The sequence below is a fragment of the Eublepharis macularius genome, chromosome 5, assembly GCF_028583425.1.
Source record: "Eublepharis macularius isolate TG4126 chromosome 5, MPM_Emac_v1.0, whole genome shotgun sequence".
NCBI lineage: Eukaryota > Metazoa > Chordata > Lepidosauria > Squamata > Eublepharidae > Eublepharis > Eublepharis macularius.
The window spans coordinates 13,176,627-13,198,223 of record NC_072794.1 but is presented as its reverse complement, the minus strand read 5'-3'; the positions used below and the strand labels follow the sequence as shown (position 1 = coordinate 13,198,223).

The 21,597-nt window shown below is 49.5% G+C and overlaps 1 protein-coding gene across 1 annotated transcript in view; it reads right to left on the bottom strand.

Moving 5' to 3' along the window:
* The window catches only part of GRIN3B (glutamate ionotropic receptor NMDA type subunit 3B), a 45,125-nt gene that overhangs the window by 4,578 nt on the left and 18,950 nt on the right, over positions 1-21,597 (bottom strand). Inside the window, exons 4-10 of the mRNA XM_054979686.1 lie at positions 17,218-17,813; positions 15,295-15,583; positions 12,038-12,799; positions 11,190-11,335; positions 5,056-5,171; positions 2,298-2,449; positions 712-876 (exon numbers count right to left, since the gene is read on the bottom strand). Coding sequence (XP_054835661.1) covers positions 712-876; positions 2,298-2,449; positions 5,056-5,171; positions 11,190-11,335; positions 12,038-12,799; positions 15,295-15,583; positions 17,218-17,813 — 2,226 coding nt within the window. The remainder of the gene's footprint in view (positions 1-711; positions 877-2,297; positions 2,450-5,055; positions 5,172-11,189; positions 11,336-12,037; positions 12,800-15,294; positions 15,584-17,217; positions 17,814-21,597) is intronic.

Here is a 21,597-nt window from a genome sequence, read left to right as displayed (position 1 = left end):
ATATATTAAAACTAAAAACATCACTACAATTAAGGTGTCCCACAAATATAACCAATAGTTTTTTTTAAAAGGCGTAAGAGAATAAAAGCATTTTTTCTTGACACCTTAAACACAAAATCATAGGCACCAGGTATCACTGGAAAAGTGTGGTACCTCTAACACAAAGGCTCGGCCACTTGTGGCTGCCCATCTCATCTCAGACAACTGGGGCACACAGAACAGAACTGCAGCTGATAATCTCAGGCCAAGGTTGCCAAATCCAGGTTTGGAAATTCTGGGAAATTGGGGACAGAGCCTGGGAAGGGTGTATAATGCATTACAGTCCACCCTCCAAAGCAGCCATTTTCTCCAGGGGAACTGATCTCCGTAGTCTGGAAATCAGCTGTAATTCCAGGAGGTCTCCAGGCCCTACCTGGAGGTTAGCAACCATATCTCAAGCTAGTTCCATGAGGGGACCAGCTAAGCTTTCAGCTCTGCCAGAATGCCACGGGACACCAACGATCTAGTAACTACAATCAACAATCATGTCTACAGCATCCTTGAATGTAACTGCCACATCCTTGAGGACTACAAACCTGCTGTCTTTTTTTAAAACTGAGGTTTAGAAAATACACATTTACTGTATTTGGAGTTACATAAGAGAAATAGCCAGGATTCATTTGAACATTTCTGATGCAGGGTGAGCGACAGAGCCACGCCAGTTGATCTCACCTGGCTGGTATGGAGCCAGTAATTGAACTTCTTCTTGCGCCGGATGCGGGGTAAGATGAGGCGGAAGAAGATGTGCTCCCCCAGGGAGGTGAGCAGCGAACCACAGAGGCCGATGCAAAGCAGAACAAAGAGGCCAGAGAAGTGGTAGATTCCCATCTGTAAGGTCTAGGCAGGAAGATGAAAAAGCACAGAATTACTATGGCTTGTAGGGGGTTGAACTTAGGGCTACTGGCCTTTATGCCTGAAATTCCCCCTCAGGAGGCCTGCCGAAAACCGCCCCTACCCCAAACCCAACCATCCTGTGAAACCAAACAGCTGGCAGTGGGCAAAGACTAGCTCTGGGTCCTTTCTGGCTCTCTGCTCATGTTCTCCTTTGCCCCATAACCTCTCCTGCCTCCCTGAACTGGGACCTGACTTCTCCCCCTGTCCAGTGAGGATACTTCAGGGGTGCCCCCTCAATACACCCCCCCCGTGATGCCGGCAAGAGGCTGTGGCTCTTCTTCAGTGGGGGTCAAGAGGTGGGCTTTGCCCTCTTTCTGCAGGAAATGCAGGGACTGGATACAGGTCCGTAGTGAGGCCCGGCCTGTCGTCGCTGCAGGCGCAAGCAAAACCGTCTTTTGTATTTCAGGCCTGCCCAAATGAAATAGTGACTAGCAATTGGGGTGGGTGGGTGGTAACTGAAGAAATCCAGGCACAGAGAAGCCAAAGCTTCGGTTTTACGGTTCTGATTTCAGTCCAGGCAGCCTTGCAGGCCAGAGGAGATTTTGTGAGCGATCAGAGATGGCAAAAGGTTTTTTTGAAAGGCCCCCCGTTCAAAGTGGCCTTGGGTCTGTTCCTCCCAACGGTGTTGGAGCCATACAGGCTGCTCTTTTTTGCTTGCTGGGTGACTGCCTGGCTTGGGCTGTTTTCCAGGGGCCCAGGGTGGGGCACTGGCAGATTCTAGAGTCCGCCCTCTCGCTTCCCCCTCAACAGAAGCAGGCCTGCATGTGATGAGAGATGCTTGTATTGCTGGATGGCTGTATGATTTCCCCTGCCTCACATTTTGCAACACATCCAGGGCCTCTTGGCCTTTCACTGAAAGACTGAAGGAGCAGGTGCTAAATTCTGTCCTGCCTGCTTGTTTTTTGCACCCACTGCCAAGTCGGCTCTCACAGATGTCCTGCACATCTAATAAGCAGCCCGCCCATGGGAACTTCTCCTCTGCAAGGAAATGAAATGCTCAGGATGTCTCACTGGCTTGCCTTTCCTCGCTGTGCACAAATCCAACGCTTCTGCTAGAATTGACTGTGCAGTCCAAATGTCATTTAGGCCTCTGCATCTTGCCAATCCCACAGCCTCATAAATCTGCTGCCTTAACCAGTTCCACTTCTTCTGCCTTGCCACTTCTTATGGTTGGGACCCCCTTTCTAAATTTGTCCCACTGCACAGTGGCAGTTTCTGAATGTATTTGGAGTGGATTTCAGGAGCCCAGAGACCCATCTGCCTTGCCAAATGACGCCCCCCCCCCCTGCCCTGGCAGGGACTCTCCAAAGGACCCTACAGCCACCAAGCAGATCCTCTCCCCAAACCCTCAAGGGCCCCAGTACCTCTGTGACGGCAAAGACACGCTTCCCGCAGGGCACCATTTTGTACCACTTGTCATGGAGGAGGTCCATGAAGCCGGCCGACTTGTATCGGCTGATGAACTCAGAGATGTTGGAAGTCAAAGGTGAGTTCTGGGGAAGGCCGATGCCGTAGCCTGGCAGAGAACACACAAAGATTTGCCAGGGAGAAGGTGATGGCGGTGGCGAGAAGTATGTTGGTAGGGGTTATATTGATCCCAGAGTCACCAGTGAGCGTTCGGGAGACTCATTTGAGCCAATGGTTCTGAGCACGTGTAAAGCGCCACGCTAAAACCAAAGGCAGGTTGGCGCTGCTCCTATTATGCTCTTGGAAGTAGTCACCGTGAGATGCAGTGCAGAAAACTGACTTTGCAATGGAGAAGGATCCAAGTTTCATACATTTATATAACTTTTAAAAACCCACAGAGGAGGAGGGGGCCTAATGTCTGCTATTAGCCATTACAGAAGAGTGGAACCTCCACATTCCAAACAAGTCTAGCTGAACACCACAAGAACAACCAACAACGGAGGACTTTCATGTCCGATTCATCCAGTTGGCCTCTGCTGGAGACAGGAGGCTAGTCTAGGAGGACCTGAGACCTTTGCCGGCTCAGACCAGAGTAGCCAAGTATTCTGCTTCCAACAACAGGCAGCCGGGTAGTTTCTGGGATGCTCCCAAAACTAGGAAGGTAATGGCAAGAGACCGCCCCTATTGCTTTCTCCCTACTATCTGCCACTCTGGTATACTGCACCTGTATTTGGAAGTCCCATTTCATTATCATTGTGAGCTTTTGATATGATCCAGCACGTATCTTCATAAGCTCTCTTTCTAAATGCCCGCTCTTGGACAGGAAGAACACCTCCTTCAAAGCCCCCCTGACATTTTTTCAACGTTTCTCCTCCGAAATCCTGCCCCCTTGCTATTTGGAGCGAAGTCTGCCTGGAACGTGGTGGATTCTCCGACTTGTCATTCTCTCGCCGTGTGTTGCAATCGTTCCACTTTCCAGTATCAAAATTGGCAGGCGGCAGAGCACTGGGGGCGGCAGCGATTGGTATTCTGCTCAGCTCCCCCGTTTGCTGTGGAGCTAATGAGAAGCCAGGAGATCAAAAAGCATCGCAGATGATGTGCCGGCAAGGGCAGCCCAGGAGGCAGGGAAAGACGCAACCAGAGCTGCCGAGAGAAGGCGGCAAAGAGGGTGCCGGGGGCTCTCTTTGTAACCCACTTCTATGATCAACCCAAGAGTCGCATTTGTGCTGCAGGGACACTGAAGAGATACCTTGTTGGATCAGGCCAGAGGTCCATCTAGTCCAGCGCCCTGTTTCACCCAGCGGCCAACCAATTGTCCTCGAGGGCCAAGCAAACCGGGCAAGCACTTGGGCAGAGAATTCCATAATTTAATTACTTGGTGGGTAAGGAAGTATTTCCTCTTTCTGATCTGAATCTATTGCCCTTCAAGTTCATTGGGTGTCCCCGATTTCTACTATTACGGGAGAAGAAGAAAGGGTTTTCCCTGCCCCCTTTTCCCATCACAAACGGAATAAACGTGTCTGTCCTTGTTCATAGAATCTTAGAATCATAGGGTTGGAAGGGACCTCCAGGGTCATCTAGTCCAACCCCCTGCGCAGTGCAGGAAATTCACAACTACCTCCCCCGCACACACACACCAGTGTCCCCTGCTCCATGCCCAGAAGATGGCAAAACACCATCAGGATCCCTAGCCAAACTGGCCTGGGGAAAATTGCTTCCTGACCCCAAGGTGGTGATTGACAATACCCTGAGCATGTAAGAAGGGGCCATGAGAACTAAGCACTGATGTAACCCTTCCCTCCCTCCCTCCCTCTCACGATCTGCCCAGGTTCACAGAAACAGCATTGCTGTCAGATGGCCATCTAGCCTCTGCTTAAAAACCTCCAAAGAAGGAGAGCCCACCACCTCCCGAGGAAGTCTATTCCACTAAGGGACTGCACTGTCAGGAAGTTCTTCCTAACGTTTCGCTGAAAACTCTTTTGATTTAATTTCAGCCTGCTGGTTCTGGTCTAATCTTCTGGGGCAGTGGAAAACAACTCCGCGCCATACTCTATACGACAGCCCTTCAAGTATTTGAAGATGGTTATCATATCACCCCTCAGTCATCTCCCCTCTGGGCTAAATATACCAAGCTCCTTCAACCTTTCCTAACAGGACTTGGTCTTCAGACTAAGTTGCTTTTTCTCCGGGATTCTTTCCCTGCTCAACTCACACCTAAACCTGTTAGCAATCCCTGGGAGGTTGACACAACCTGTGATTCCCCCAACCAAACGCAGTCCACCAGATAATTAATTATGATCTTCCCGGTGTTTGACACCCTTGCCCCAACAGACACCAGATTTGGAGCCTCTAGCAGGAAGCAAAACCAGCACATTTCAAACTCCCTGGTGGTTGGTTGGTGAGGCTGCATTCTGCGTGACGGAGCACATATTGCACAACACCCTGCTTTAGGCACTGTGAAAACTGAGCCAACATTCTCTGCGCGCACACAATTTCAGGAGCATTCTGTATTCCAGAATGTTATTTGGACAGTAGAATGAGGAATTAATGCAATCGACTAAAATAAATAGGGCTAAACTGCAGTTGCTACAGAGCTCGGATCTTTCAAGCAAGAACCAAACTTCTCCTCTGCATCTGTTGTCTCACTTTTCTCTAGGGTTTTGCATTAAACCTGTGAGATTCTTTCATAGAATTTCCCCCGGGGCCCTCTCCTACCTTCAATAGCAAAAGGCTTCCCCACTGTCAGCAGTTTGCAGTCTGAATCGATGGAGACCTCGTAGTCCAACAAAGACTTATCCATGATGAAGGCATTCAGCTTGGGAGGGTTGGTCCTGCCAGCAGGAAGAGCCAGAACATCAGAAGTTACGAGGCAATGAAGACATAGCTTGCTGAACCTGAGCTGCCCCAACATCGGAAATTGCAACAGCAATGAAGACGCAGCTTGCTGAACCTGAGCTGCCCCAACATCAGAAGTTACAATGGCAATGAAGACGCAGCTTGCTGAACCTGAGCTGCCCCAACATCAGAAGTTGCAATGGCAATGAAGACGCAGCTTGCTGAACCTGAGCTGCCCCAACATCAGAAGTTGCAATGGCAATGAAGACGCAGCTTGCTGAACCTGAGCTGCCCCAACATCAGAAGTAGCAATGGCAATGATAACACAGCTTGCTGAACCTGAGCTGCCCCAACAGCTCCCATCTAAGGTGTCGCAAGCAGGGCTCCACATCCACTAGCTATTTGTCAGTTCAGTCAAGGCGAACTGTTCCTAACTGGAGTTGCTACACAACTCAGGGCTAAGACTTGACACTGCAGAATGTCACTTTCCCCAGGTCCTCTGCAAATTGCTACAGGGTCTTGATTAACCAGCTTGCCAGAGTGTAGATTTGAGCTAAATAATGTGGCAATCCACTCATGCTTGCTGCAGCTGAGCCTGTTTGTATTTCTGATATAATAATTAGACAAGCGGACTGTCCAGCTCCCCTAAAACCTAAGAAAGATGAACTCTGCTCAACTTGTCTTGCTCCACAACTCAGGTCTACAGTCTTGCAAGCAGATTTTGCTGTATTACAACTCCTCTGCATTTAGAAGGCCTTCCTCTCTCAGCTGAAATGATGCAAGCCCCCCAGTCAGCCCATCCCCTTCTCGGGGCCAAGCTACAAGTGACGAATGACACTTGAACGGCAAGTGAACAGACTCACATGTTATTCCTCCCTGCTCACTTGCCCTCCACTTGCACTCCACTCGATCCGAATGACACTTGAATGGCAAGTGAACAGACTCACGTGTTATTCCTCCCTGTTCACTTGCCCTCCACTTGCCCTCCACTCGATCCGAATAACACTTGAATGGCAAGTGAACAGACTCACGTGTTATTCCTCCGTTCACTTGCCCTCCACTTGCCCTCCACTCGATCCGAATAACACTTGAATGGCAAGTGAACAGACTCACGTGTTATTCCTCCCTGTTCACTTGCCCTCCACTTGCCCTCCACTCGATCCGAATAACACTTGAATGGCAAGTGAACAGACTCACGTGTTATTCCTCCCTGTTCACTTGCCCTCCACTTGCCCTCCACTCGATCCGAATAACACTTGAATGGCAAGTGAACAGACTCACGTGTTATTCCTCCGTTCACTTGCCCTCCACTTGCCCTCCACTCGATCTGAATGACACTTGAACAGCAAGTGAACAGACTCACGTGTTATTCCTCCCTGTTCACTTGCCCTCCACTTGCCCTCCACTCGATCCGAATGACACTTGAACGGCAAGTGAACAGACACAGGGCCAAGCTACAAGTGACGAATGACACTTGAACGGCAAGTGGATTGAGTGGAGGGCAAGTGAACAGGGAGAAATACACTTGCCGTTCAAGTGTCATTCGTCACTTGTAGCTTGGCCCTCATGTGTTATTCCTCCCTGTTCACTTGCCCTCCACTTGCCCTCCACTCGATCTGAATGACACTTGAACAGCAAGTGAACAGACTCACGTGTTATTCCTCCCTGTTCACTTGCCCTCCACTTGCCCTCCACTCGATCCGAATGACACTTGAACGGCAAGTGAACAGACACAGGGCCAAGCTACAAGTGACGAATGACACTTGAACGGCAAGTGGATTGAGTGGAGGGCAAGTGAACAGGGAGAAATACACTTGCCGTTCAAGTGTCATTCGTCACTTGTAGCTTGGCCCTCATGTGTTATTCCTCCCTGTTCACTTGCCCTCCACTTGCCCTCCACTCGATCTGAATGACACTTGAACAGCAAGTGAACAGACTCACGTGTTATTCCTCCCTGTTCACTTGCCCTCCACTTGCCCTCCACTCAATCCGAATGACACTTGAACGGCAAGTGAACAGACACAGGGCCAAGCTACAAGTGACGAATGACACTTGAACGGCAAGTGGATTGAGTGGAGGGCAAGTGAACAGGGAGAAATACACTTGCCGTTCAAGTGTCATTCGTCACTTGTAGCTTGGCCCTCATGTGTTATTCCTCCCTGTTCACTTGCCCTCCACTTGCCCTCCACTCGATCTGAATGACACTTGAACAGCAAGTGAACAGACTCACGTGTTATTCCTCCCTGTTCACTTGCCCTCCACTTGCCCTCCACTCGATCCGAATGACACTTGAACGGCAAGTGAACAGACACAGGGCCAAGCTACAAGTGACGAATGACACTTGAACGGCAAGTGGATTGAGTGGAGGGCAAGTGAACAGGGAGAAATACACTTGCCGTTCAAGTGTCATTCGTCACTTGTAGCTTGGCCCTCATGTGTTATTCCTCCCTGTTCACTTGCCCTCCACTTGCCCTCCACTCGATCTGAATGACACTTGAACAGCAAGTGAACAGACTCACGTGTTATTCCTCCCTGTTCACTTGCCCTCCACTTGCCCTCCACTCGATCCGAATGACACTTGAACGGCAAGTGAACAGACACAGGGCCAAGCTACAAGTGACGAATGACACTTGAATGGCAAGTGGATTGAGTGGAGGGCAAGTGAACAGGGAGAAATACACTTGCCGTTCAAGTGTCATTCGTCACTTGTAGCTTGGCCCTCATGTGTTATTCCTCCCTGTTCACTTGCCCTCCACTTGCCCTCCACTCGATCTGAATGACACTTGAACAGCAAGTGAACAGACTCACGTGTTATTCCTCCCTGTTCACTTGCCCTCCACTTGCCCTCCACTCGATCCGAATGACACTTGAACGGCAAGTGAACAGACACAGGGCCAAGCTACAAGTGACGAATGACACTTGAACGGCAAGTGGATTGAGTGGAGGGCAAGTGAACAGGGAGAAATACACTTGCCGTTCAAGTGTCATTCGTCACTTGTAGCTTGGCCCTCATGTGTTATTCCTCCCTGTTCACTTGCCCTCCACTTGCCCTCCACTCGATCTGAATGACACTTGAACAGCAAGTGAACAGACTCACGTGTTATTCCTCCCTGTTCACTTGCCCTCCACTTGCCCTCCACTCAATCCGAATGACACTTGAACGGCAAGTGAACAGACACAGGGCCAAGCTACAAGTGACGAATGACACTTGAACGGCAAGTGGATTGAGTGGAGGGCAAGTGAACAGGGAGAAATACACTTGCCGTTCAAGTGTCATTCGTCACTTGTAGCTTGGCCCTCACGTGTTATTCCTCCCAGTTCACTTGCATTCCACTTGCACTCCACTCAATCGTGGAGCGCAAGTGAACAGGGAGGAATACACGTGAGTCTGTTCACTTTCTGTTCAAGTGTCATTCGTCACTTGTAGCTTGGCCCTCACGTGTTATTCCTCCCTGTTCACTTGCCCTCCACTTGCCCTCCACTCGATCTGAATGACACTTGAACAGCAAGTGAACAGACTCACGTGTTATTCCTCCCTGTTCACTTGCCCTCCACTTGCCCTCCACTCAATCCGAATGACACTTGAACAGCAAGTGAACAGACTCACGTGTTATTCCTCCCTGTTCACTTGCCCTCCACTTGCCCTCCACTCAATCCGAATGACACTTGAACGGCAAGTGAACAGACACAGGGCCAAGCTACAAGTGACGAATGACACTTGAACGGCAAGTGGATTGAGTGGAGGGCAAGTGAACAGGGAGAAATACACTTGCCGTTCAAGTGTCATTCGTCACTTGTAGCTTGGCCCTCACGTGTTATTCCTCCCAGTTCACTTGCACTCCACTTGCACTCCACTCAATCGTGGAGCGCAAGTGAACAGGGAGGAATACACGTGAGTCTGTTCACTTTCTGTTCAAGTGTCATTCGTCACTTGTAGCTTGGCCCTCACGTGTTATTCCTCCCTGTTCACTTGCACTCCACTTGCACTCCTCTCAATCGTGGAGCGCAAGTGAACAGGGAGGAATACACGTGAGTCTGTTCACTTTCTGTTCAAGTATCATTCGTCACTTGTAGCTTGGCTCTCAGTCTCTTAACAGTGTCAAAGAAGGGTGAAGGCAGAAAGAATGTAAAAGACAGCTCATAGCATTTTGTGCCAGCTTTACAAGTGAAATGACAGACATACGCACCGGCAAATCTGCCAGCTAGGCTGGTGAGGTTGGCACCTCCTACCATGCTCCAGGTGGGTCATCCACCTTTTAAAACGATTTTTCAATTCACTACATAGACATTCATGGTTTGTTTATTTATTCTTCTTTTGTTTATGTTATATTTATAGTCCACCTTTCTCACCGAGACTCAAGGCAGATTACAGAGGGTAAGGCATTACAATCGATGGCTGGGATACCCAAGAGGGTTTGGACCGCTGAAATGTGAAAACAAGCAGAAATCTGACACACAGCTGAAACAATGCTAACACAAAACATAGCAAACGTGATTGGCCAATCAAATTAAGTTGATTCGAAGGGCGAGAGAAAAGGGCAAGGGTGGGGAGAACATCGAATAAAGAATTCCGCATGATCAAAATCCCTAATCTGCTGCGAATGGACAAATAAGTCGGGGGAAAGCAGGATGGGGAAAAAATGGGCAAAACCTGCAGTGACTTCGAAGCTGCTGCTAGGATTGCCTTCCCACGTGCGGAAACACAAGGAAAAATCGAGGTCATTGGAAGCTGAACAGCGGAAAACCACTAGTGCGGAATCACCCCATGTTCCGCTAAGGTCCAGGTTTTCTCAGGGGCATCTCTTTGGAACAGCCTCCTGGGAGAGGACGGGCAGCGCCTACCCTCATGGGCTTTCTGGACAGGCTGCAAAAACAGAGTCGTTCCAGAGACCTTTGGGGGGAGGTAAAGGAGGAATGACCTAACCTGCTTGTGGGGATTTGGTTTATAACGTATTTGTTGTTTTTATGTTGTTTTATTAAATAGTTTTTATCAGGGCTTTTTTTCTGGGGAAAGAGGTGGCGGAACTCAGGACTGCACAATGACATCCCTTTCGGTCAACTGGAACAAGGGGGGAGTTTTTTAAAGTTTAAATCACCCCTGGCGAAAATGGTCACATGGCCGGTGGCCCCGCCCCCTGATCTCCAGACAGAGGGGAGTTGAGATTGCCCTCCACACTGCTGCAGCGGTGCGGAGGGCAATCTCAACTCCCCTCTGTCTGGAGATCAGGGGCGGGGCCACCGGCCATGTGACCGTTTTCAAGAGGTGCCGGAACTCCGTTCCACCACGTTCCAGCTGAAAAAAAGCCCTGGTTTTTATAATGTTTTATACTGGTACTGGGATGCTCAGGAAAAAATAAATATTTTAAATAAACATCTGTCTTTAGGTTTCATAATTGACTTCATTGCTCTGAAAGCACTTCTTGTCTTCATACTGCAAGACTGTCCTGCCAAGAAAAGCTTCTCTCATCTGATCAGGGCGTTGTGCAGGTGCCACCCTGCAAATGGGCAAGATCAACAACTGCCTGGATACGTGCCTTCTCTGTAGTGGCTCCGCCCTTTGGAATGGCCTGCCCAAAGAGGCCAGGAAGGCATTTGGCACACTCCACAGTACAGAATTGTTCGAAGGAAGAATTTTGGTAAAGGAAACAGGGTTACATCAGAACAGATTGCTCCAGGAAAATGTACAGTGTTTCTACTTAGGAGCTGCCATGTTCAGCATTATTTAACATGTTATGTTTAATACTTATGCTTTGGGAAGATTGTTCTCAAATGGTTTCAAATGTCTGCAATCCCAGTCCTATCACACTTCTTATTTGACGCATCATCCGACTGATTGTGCTCGTTTATATTCTGTAACTTGTCTTGCGTTTCAGTGAGAAATAACATGACATAAAATAAATCCTAATTGCCTAAAAATATTACATCTGTCTTTATGAGCCCAGGTGGACCTACTCTGGAAACATTATGTCTATCTTCTCCTAAAGGTTGTCGTCCCACAGCTAAACCAAACTTACTTGAGCATGGTTACCCCAGCAGGCGTGGTGGGGACGCTGTGCCGTCTCATGTACTCGTGCATGTCTGGAAAACTCTTCTTAATATATTCCTCAGCGCTGCTCTCCCATACGGTGCCAAAACGGAAACCTTGGGACGGGTGATGCAACTGCAAAGAAGGGGCAGACGCTTTTAGCACTTACAGACGTTGGGGAGTGAATGGGAGAAAACACAAACAGGATGATGTAGGGATGATGGCAGGAAAAAAGCAGGGATTGGAAGCCCACCTGCTAGCCTCCCCTAACCATCAGCCAAACTCCCGGGATGTCCCCAAAGAAAGTATTTGCTGAAAGGGAAATTGTAAGCAATGGAATATTGACAAACACTGCAGGATGCATCAGAGAAATGAGAGTGCTTTGGCTGAGAGAACACGGTTTTGTACTGATAGCTGGAAAAGGTGCCAGGCAAGCAGGAATGGAGACTCTATGCACGAAATTGAGAGACCAGTCAGTCCAGTGACAGAAGAGAGCTAAGAAGGGGGCCCAGAGGCAAGGAAGGACAGAGAAGGTTAAGCAGCTTCAGGTGGGTAGCCATGCTGGTCTGCAATTGAAGAACAAGATCCTGGTCCAATAAGCACCTTAAAGACCAACTAGATTTCCAAGGTATTAGATTTCCAAGGTATGAGCTTTCGAGACTCTCAAAAGCTCATACTTTGGAAATCTAGTTGGTCTTTAAGGGGTTACTGGACCCGGATCTACCTCTTAGAAGGTTAAGCAGTGTCTGGAAGGAAGGAAGGAAGGAAGGAAGGAAGGATGGAGGCAGAGGCCAAAGAGGAAGGGGGCTGGTACTACAGAAATTCTGTTGTCCTGACCTTGGGGTCGTGAATCCCCGAGAGCTCCTCAAAGGTCTTCTCACCCACCATGACTGCGGCCAGGTTGGCTGTGTAGCTCGAGAGAACCAGGAGGCAAAAGATGGCCCAAAGGTTCATGAGGAAACGGCCTGTCCAGCACTTGGGCGTCTTGCTGGAGACGGTGCGCCCAAAGAGGATTGCGTAGCACAGGTTGAGTGCTGAAGAATAGGAGAAGATCTTCATGCGATTACGGCCTTTGGGGGTCATCCCATAGGGGCTCTTCCACTCGTAGAGGGTGAGGAAGAGGGCGGTCATGTGAAGCGCCACAAAGATGCCCACCCACATGGTCCAGTGGAGTGGCCACATGAAGGCCCCGATGGGAGATGCCGTGTCCCGGATTCTCACCAGGATGCCTAAGCTGGTGGAGAAAAACGGGCTGGTGAAGTCGATCACCTGGCTCCGGGCCGAGTTGATGCTGAAAGAGGTGACAGCCATGTGGGCCGTGCTGCTCAAGAGGTCCCCCACCAGCCCTGTCCAACGGCCGTTCTTCCAGGCCCCGTACTTCCCATCCCCCACGATGTAGAGGTCGAAATCAAAGGGCAGATCCTCAGCCAGCTTCTCGAGAAGATCGATGCAGTACCCGTAGCAGCATTTCTTGTACTCAACCGGAACGGACCCGTTCTCGGAGTTCAGCTCGTCAAAGAGGGTGTCCAGCACAGCAGAATCATTGGTGCGAGGGTCCAGGCACAGCTGTCCAGCCGGACAGCTCCCTTCTTCGTCCACCTGCAAAGGCCACAGAGGAAGAGAAAATTGCAGAAGATACTCAAAACCATCAATTATATCCCAGGGCTGGCACAGAAGAAGGGCTAAGAACACGATCAGTTTCTGATCCTGATCTCTGCCTTACCAAAAAACTGCAAGAAGGAGATACTGAGGCTGGCCTACTTTACAGGGTTCTCAAATGGATTCCTAACATGCATCCGGCTCTCAATACAGCTAGATATAAATCTTAGTAAGGGTAGCACGGCACCTTTCGGACTAACATCCTTACAGCGCAATCCTAACCCCGTCTCCCATATTATATATTTTATTCCATTTCCTAAACATACCTACATAAAATATATACTAGAATCCTATAAATCTAAAATAAAAACAACATGCATACATTTAAATGAAGCTCACTAAAATCTACCTTTCATATTTTAGTTCTATTGGATAATGCACCCTACACAGGTAAGTGGGCAGGGGGTGGGAATTCTATTATCACAGGAGGTCTCCTGCCTTAGTCTCCTGCCCCCCCACCTACGCAGTGTATTTTCTCCATAGTCCAGACTCCCTCAAGTGGGATGGGGGCTGATAGGTACACTGCCACTTTGGGTCAGCCCCACTGCTGCAGCCATATCCCCAAGACGTACAACTGCAGTCTGGGGTTACTTTAAGCCTCTCTGAACTGTACTACTGCTGGGAAAACACTCCACAGGAACACAGCCTCGGTGATGCCCCATCAGCAGACGCTGTCCCAGTGTGAATAAGGGGCTCAGTGGCTGCACTATATACCACCCCCCAACCAAGCAGCCACAGATCCTGCCAGCCACTCCTTGCTTGTCACTTTCCCTAGGGGATCTTATTCGGGTTTTTGTGTCTCTTTGGACTCGGGGCAGGAGAGCATGCAATAGGGTCACCACGAAGGCCAGCATCATTTCCACTACAATAATAATAACAGGAACATTCATTTAATATACTGCCCTTCAGGACGACTTAATGGCCAGTCAGAGCTGTTTACAAAGTGTGTTATTATTATCTTCATGACAATCCCCCTGTGAGGTGGGTGGGGCTGAGATTGCCACCCATCTACTGAGCCCGTGGCACAACTGAGGACTGTAGTGACCAGTGGGCATCTGGCTGCTCTGGTGGAGCTTGCCAACGCTCTCGTTCAGCCAAGCTCCTGCACCACAGCAAGCTGCCTAACTGTCGTCTGGCCAGCGGAGTCATTTCTCTTGGGGGCACACAGGGACAGGGACAGCCCTAGCCCTGCCTAGAGCATGCCTATCACTGCAGCCGGGAACAGGAGCGTTGGCACCCCTGATGCTGTTAAATGCATATTCAATGCACATCATAACAGGGTAACACTGAGAGATCTCTGTCTTTTGGTGCTACACCTCTGAAGATGCCAGCCACAGTTGCTGGCGAAACGTCAGGAACTACAATGCCAAGACCACGGCGATACAGCCCGGAAAACCCACAACAACCAGCGTTTTCCGGCCGTGAAAGCCTTCGACAATATGTTATCATTATCCCCACAACAACAATCACCCTGTGAGGTGGGTGGGGCTGAGAGAGCTCCTAGAAACTGGGACTGACCCAAGGTCACCCAGCTGGCTTCAAGTGGAGGAGTGGGGAATCAAACCTGGTTCTCCAATTAGAGTCCCGCCACTCTTATCCACTACACCAAACTGGCTAAAATTTGGTAATGATTGATCAATGCTTTGGAGTTAAAAATCCAATCCCTAAATTGGGGCTAGGCGGGCAGAGACCCTAGAAAATCATCAGGGATAGAGTATGTTAAGAACATCTCATTAAGGTAAACAAAGCCCTGCGAGTTATTGATAAAAGGCAAGATAAGGGCAGATCAACCTACCAACAGCTAAAATGACAGAGAGAGAACTAAGGACCCGATATAGGACCATAAATTTATGTGGAGAAAGTGGAACGAGAGCACTTTTCCCTCTCTCCCCCAAAATTGGGAGGGAGCAGCCAACTGAACTTGAGATGAGACAATAGAATCAGGCAGGCAAAAGAAGGCATGTAATTGGGGGGGGCGGGTCACAGCTTGTGGAACTCATTGTCACAAGATGTGGAAATGGCACCAGTAATGAAAGTGACAGGCAATCCTCCTGAGGGAGGCCATGGAGGCAGAACTGAAAAGCCCCTGTCCCTGGTTGTCAACTCGTTTCAGCTCAGGAGCAGCTTCCAAGGAGGCTCTCAGCAAACATTCCTACAGGAAGAGCTGGCCCTCGACTTATCCCGTGTGCATGTGAACACCAGAGAAAGAGAGAGCGAGAAACCAAGAGAAAGCAGAAATAGGACCCAGGTTCAAATCCAAGCTCAGCCACAGAGCTTTCTCCTACATCATAGGATTGCATATGCCAGTGTGAAAACCTTGAAGATGCATCGACACACCAGTTGTAGATCATACACAACACAGCTGTTAAGCGGCCATTACTTCCTTACAGTGTTTTCTCACTGCAGCCCTGGCCTCAGGAGCAGAGCCCACGCACCTCCCGTGTGAAGACAAACGGGTGCTCCACCAGGGTCACCACCCGCAGCTTCATGCGCGAGAACCCGCTGCCTTCCGCCTGGTGCTTGCGCTGCAGGTGCTGTGGCCACATGCCCTCTTCAGCCTCCATCTCGCCTCCCTTCCAGCTGCCCACCGTCACCCACGTGGGCTGGCCCACCGAATCCCGCAGCAGGCTCCAAATCTTGTAGCGGCGCTCCGTGTGGATGCGAGACGTGTTGCGGACAAACACCTGGCCGGTCTGACCTCGGAAGGACGTGTTTGCCAAGAACCTGGCAGCGGGGACACAAAAACAGGCTGCAAGACTTCTGATCAGCAGGACAGAAATGTGCCATTCAGTTATGGAATTCAGCACCACAAAGAGGGGGGTGGCCCCAAGCTTCAAAGTCTTTGCAGTCAGAGCTTTTCATTAGAGATAAACAGATGATTGGGGAGGGGCAGATTTGATGTTTATAAAATTCTGCCCGGTTGGAGAAAGTGGACAGAGAACTTTTTTATCCCTTTCTCACAATGCTAGAACTTGGGGTCACCTTGATGAGCAGTAGATTCAAGACAGATATAATAAAAGTACTCCTTCAGAAAAAACGGACAAACAGAACTGTCTTAGGGAACTCGCTGTCACAAGATGTGACAATGGCCACAATCTTAGCTGGCGTTAAAAACATTAGGCCAATGCCTTCAAATGTAGCCTGCCTACATACCACAAAGGGACCTTTGAGCCATCCGCCACTGTTAACAGACACAGAGAGATCTACCCTCCCAAGGGAGGGTTGCCAGCCCCCCCAACCTCCATTCCCACCTCCGCTTAGCTGGCCGGTGGGGGGGGACACACCTCCCTGGGCGCACTCCCAGGCAGTGTGGCATGCTCCCACACCCACAGCAGTCCGATTTGGGACAAATCTGGCCATTGCCTGTGCTCCCGCATGCCACAGCTGCCAGATTCAGGCCGATTTGGGCCAATTCGGGCAGCATGTGGCCCGCGCAATGACATCACTTCCAGGAAGACGATCGCACCAGGTTAAGTGCCAGGCCGCCAACTTCCTGCCGGGAGGTTGAGGGGACCTGCCAACCCTGACCTTCCCCCGTGTTCAATCCCTTCTGAAAGCATCTGGGATTGGAACCATCTGAACGAATCACGCTGCAAACATGTCAAGGCCCAGAGAAAAAGAGAGCGTGCGCGTGTGCATCTACGATGCTCTATATATTGAATCCTAAAGCAATTAAAGAAGGGATTTATGTGCTGCCCCCCGCTGTCCTTCTGGCTCGGGGAAACAAGCAGCCATTTGCAGCCACTTGGATTTAATCCTGATTTGCACCCGCTTTAATGACCTCGTGCAACGGAGTCGCTTGCAATCATCCCAGCGAACATCGGCAAAGGTGTAGGAAACGTAAGGCTGGAAAAAGCAATCGCGCTAAAGCGACATGCTGGGCGATGGCGCTCACACATCACAATAAGTTAATTAAATTAGTTCACTTGTAGCTACTAAGAACCTAATAAATTCCCCCACAGTGGATGCTCCTGCTTATCCTGCCAGAGCCCCTACTCTGGGGGATCCCACAAGCACCTGCTCACTCTAAGGATGTGAAATATTGCTGTATTCTTCATATTGGGAGTGGCTGATTGAATCAACAGCCCCAGATTGGAGCAAAAATGAGGCAGCTGCCTGTTGCAGTTCTGTAAGAGTCACTGTTCTGGGCCCGCCTTCTCCCAGGGGGCAGTTAAATCTTGGTTGTCTCCTAGCATAAGATGTCAACAGGTCATTCAGTCACCCCCCCCTCCCAATACAGAACAATCTGTCCCCAGAGGATGCTGCCCGGTGCATCTCTGCCTGAGTTACTGTTCTGGGCCCACAACTTTCAAATGGGACGCGCCCCTCCCCCAAGGGCAATGACTCACTATACTTACTGGGAAAGGTAATGCCCAGAGGACTCCATGCCAGCCACATGCTTGTCATTGCAGTTCACCATGCTCTGAATGAGGGCCAGCTCGGGTCGGAGGTAGACCGCTTGAGAAATGGCCCGGGCCACCAGCTCCATCGCATCCTGGACAAACTGCTCCACAGAGGGCCTGTCCACTTCCCCGTAGGCCAGGAGTCCCTGGGGAAGCCCCTCCGTCTGCAGCTCGTCCACGTTCTGGGGCAAGCCCAGCACCCAGTGGAACTCCTGCGTCACCCCCAGCTCCTTGGCAGTCCGGAACACCAGCTGGGATGCCCGAGCGTCACAGCCGAAAAGCACAGCCGGCCCGGGCAGCTCCCGGAACTCTTCCAGGTGCCGGCGGAGGTGGCGCGCAGCCTCCAGCTCATCGAGGAAGCTCAGGTCGACGACGGCTGTCCGCTCAAGGTCGGCACTGCTGGTCCAGAGCTCCAAGAAGCTGGAGATATCCCAGGCACGGCAGAGGATCAGGGTGACCTCATGCCAATGGTTGGAGCGGAAGATGTTGGCGAGCAAGTCCAGGAGGGTGTCGAAGTCGGCACTCTTGTCCATCTGCAGGTGGAAGGGATTCTGGGAAAGGAAGAAGGAAAAGGAAAACAGACCTCAGGCTGAGCTGGGCTCCCCCGGCACCTCAACCACCCACCAAAGATGACCCAAGGCCTAGAGCGAGGCTTGCTTGCCCCCAGCCCTGAAGTGGCTACAGGTCAGCAAAGCGTTCACCCTCCTGGCTACTGGCCACAACTGCAGCCGTCTCCAAAGAGAAGTACAGCAGTCTATGGAGGCAAAAGTCCTTGCCTGGAGTGCCCACATGATAAGAATTCATTGCCATTTATTAAAAGGTTAATTCCATGGTTCCCCCATTATTAGCTCACTCAATTGCTGTGGTCATTATTGTTAAGGTATTGAGAGGGGGGTCAGTTAACAGCCAGTGCAGCAGATGTCCAGTGAGACTCTCACCTCTGCTACCAACTCACTAGGCAGCCTTAAGCAAGGCTCTCTCACTTCTACAAGTTGAGGATTCAACTTTTCTGGATGCAAAAGGATGGGGTTTGGAGGGTGGGGGTTGGCAGAACAGATATTGCCCCAAATATTCTACAACCATGCACCAGCTCTCCAGATCCCACACCCCAAAACGGTTCACTTTCAGCTAACTCCTAATTTGTCTCCAAGGAAAAACACAATCCCACTGCTGACACCACTGTTGCCAGTTCCTCACTTCCCTGCGTGGTGATAGATTTCAAGGTCAGCGCTACTTGGGGTTGGCTTACTTTGGATGAGAGCGCACAGGAGAGTCATGGCATCTTTATAATATTTACACAGTTTTGCAAACTGACAAGCAATGCTTCAGCAAAGGAAGCAGAGAGAGAGAGAGACGCACCACTTTAACCAACTCACATCCTTCTGTATTCCTCTCTCCTAGTATCTAAATATTCTACAGTCTGAGAATGAGAAGTCTCACTTAGGAAGATTCCCAGGATATCCTCCTAGTAGTCATTAGTTCCCATTAACCAAATGGCCAGTGACTATCCACAGCCATTAGCCAGCAATTTGCCTAACAATGGCAAAGTCAGCTGGCCGTATGGGAAGAGGCAGCAATGACTGGCGGCTGAACAAACCAAGCAAGGCTCTGGCCTGTAGGTCCTCTTGGGATTGCAATCGATGCTCAAACGGGGCTGTGCTGGTGGTGCAGCTCGTCCTCCATCCACTAGATAATATGACCAAATCTGGCCCCCCTCCCCGACCCTCTTTTTGTACTGAGTATCCCATTTACAAACCTGTGATATTTCGGTTGGTCCTAATAAAAAATATACAAGAGCTTTTGCTTTGGAAAGATGCCTGCAGTCCTATCGTGGCCATTTTTCTCTGCTCCAACCTGCTTCTCTAGATGTGCTCAAGATATACTCTTGTTTCCGCTTGCTGCACAAACAGGCAAGCGAATTCCCAGCCTGGACATGCATGTTCATGTGTGTGCAGGGATATGGTAACATGTCCAGAACTCATAGTGGAAAGGAACGCTATTCGTCTTTGGCTTCACATTTTTCAGCCCCAAGCCTTGGTGATACAAACAGGTCCCATGACCCAGCCCTGGTGCGCCCAGGCTAGAATTACACTTGCTAAAATGACACATATATGCTCAGAGGCACTCTTTAATCCAGAGCTGAGCACAGCAAGCCCCCAAGTTGCAGCACCCTCTGCTCTCAGTTGCTGTGGTGTAGAAATTAGAGTATTGGATTAGAACTGTGGAGATTTGGGTTCAAATCCCTGCTCCGCCATGAAGCTCACTCGGCAACCTTGGGCCAATCACTCTTTCTTTTGCTTAGCCTAGCCTACCTCGCAAGATTGTTGTGAAGGTGAAATGGCGGAGTAGCTGTTTCCTGGAGAAAAGCTGAGACAGTGTGACAAAAACTAGTCCCATGGCTGCCCAGTAGGGAGACCCCAAAGAGGGCATTGGAGGGGGGGGATACCTGGTTTTGTTCCAAATTTCTTTATCTTAAAAGAGGGGACCCCACCTCCCTGGAAACCCATAATGATTCCGCACACATTGGATAAGCACTTCCAATCCTCTTTATAGATCATTTGGAATGGATTTTTTTGTGTGCGGAACAAAAAATCCGCCTCAAATGATTGATAAAGTGCATTAAAAGTGCATTATCCAGCGTGTGCAGAATCAGCCCCAGAAAAGAATATAGTTTAAGGTGGGTAGCCATGTTAGTCTACAGCAGCAGAACCCAATTCGAATCCACTAGCACCTTCAAGAGCAACCAAAGTTTTCCAGTTTTTGTGAACCAAACAAGAGAGGCAAACAAAGGGTGTAAATGCTCCAACAACAAAAAGGGAATAACCCTTTCCCGTGAGAGACAATCAAGACAATCAGTAAAGCAGTTTATCCAAAGTATTTAAAATGTAATTCTGAAGTGCAAAGTCATAAGCTAAGAATGAATTATTAAACAACTCTACAGAATAAATAGAATAAATACATCCAAAGTGCAATGCAATACAAAATGAGCTCATTATAACACATGATGGTGCCGGACTCTCTCAGGGTACTATTCTTACCGGAAAATACCCGATGGACGTTCCCGAACAAAGGTAAGTATACAATACCAATGTTGCTCCTGCCAATAATTATGACTGTCCCTGCTCTCTTACAGGCAGCTGTCAGGCTATGGATGACAGGATACAGCAGATAGATCTCTGGACCATGGCATCAAGACACAAGTTCTTGGTCAAAATGGCTTTTATTCAGAAATCAAATCCTTTCCATATACAGGTCCATAGGTCTACTTAGAAGCAAGATAGACGTCTAAGCAGCATGAGCAGAAGTTGACAGGAATGACATCATGTGAGAGAAACTTCTCTTTTAACATTCTAGTTTACTCCTTTCTCCCCCTCCCAACCATAAATAATACTTTGGCGCTCTCTTGGTGTGAGAATGTTTCACATATTTGTGATATCACGTTGAGACACAGCACTGTCTGGGAATGAGCTCAAGGTCATAAACACTGGAAGCTGTTACAGTCCCAGATAAAACACCTGTGAAAGCCTGAGAAAAGAATACTTATGACACTAGCTAAGTGATATGGAGCTATACACTGTGTTCAGCAGAACAGAATTAAAATTGGCATGTCAGACATGACAGTAGCAAACCCGTGAAAGTCCAAAATCCAACGTATCCCACTGAGAGGTAGGTATACACAGGGCTTTTTTTCTGGGAAAAGAGGTGGTGGAACTCAGTGGGTTGCCCTCGGAGAAAATGGTCACATAGCCGGTGGCTCCGCCCCCTGATTGCCAGACAGAGGGGAGTTTAGATTGCCCGGCAATCTAAACTCCCCTCTGTCTGGCGATCAGGGGGCGGAGGCGGGGCCACCAGCCATGTGACCATTTTCAAGAGGTTCCGGAACTCCGTTCCACCGCGTTCCAGCTGAAAAAAAGCCCGGGGTATACAAATCCAACGTTGCTCCAGCCAATAGTTAATGTTGTCTCTTCTCTTTTGCAGGTGCTGCGGCAACCACGGGAAAGCCCAATAGTCCAACTTATGCTGCCCTGCCACCCGACAGGCTGCTACCTCAAGCCAGTTTTAGAAACATTTTTCAAGAGCATACACAGTAGCAATTGACGGCAATCCCAAGAAATCAAAGCACAGATGTCTGCAATGCACTGGTAAAAAAATCTCTTGCCGTATACACTTTTGTGAGTTAAAGCATGATTTGTCAGATCTGAAAGCGTATCCCCGGCAAATTATGTGGGTCTTGAAGGAGCTACTGGACATTTAAAAAAAGGTTGGTGAGTAGCATAGGCAAAGTTTAATCACAGCCACACTTACGAGGGGTGGCAGTAGGGGACCTGATCCTTA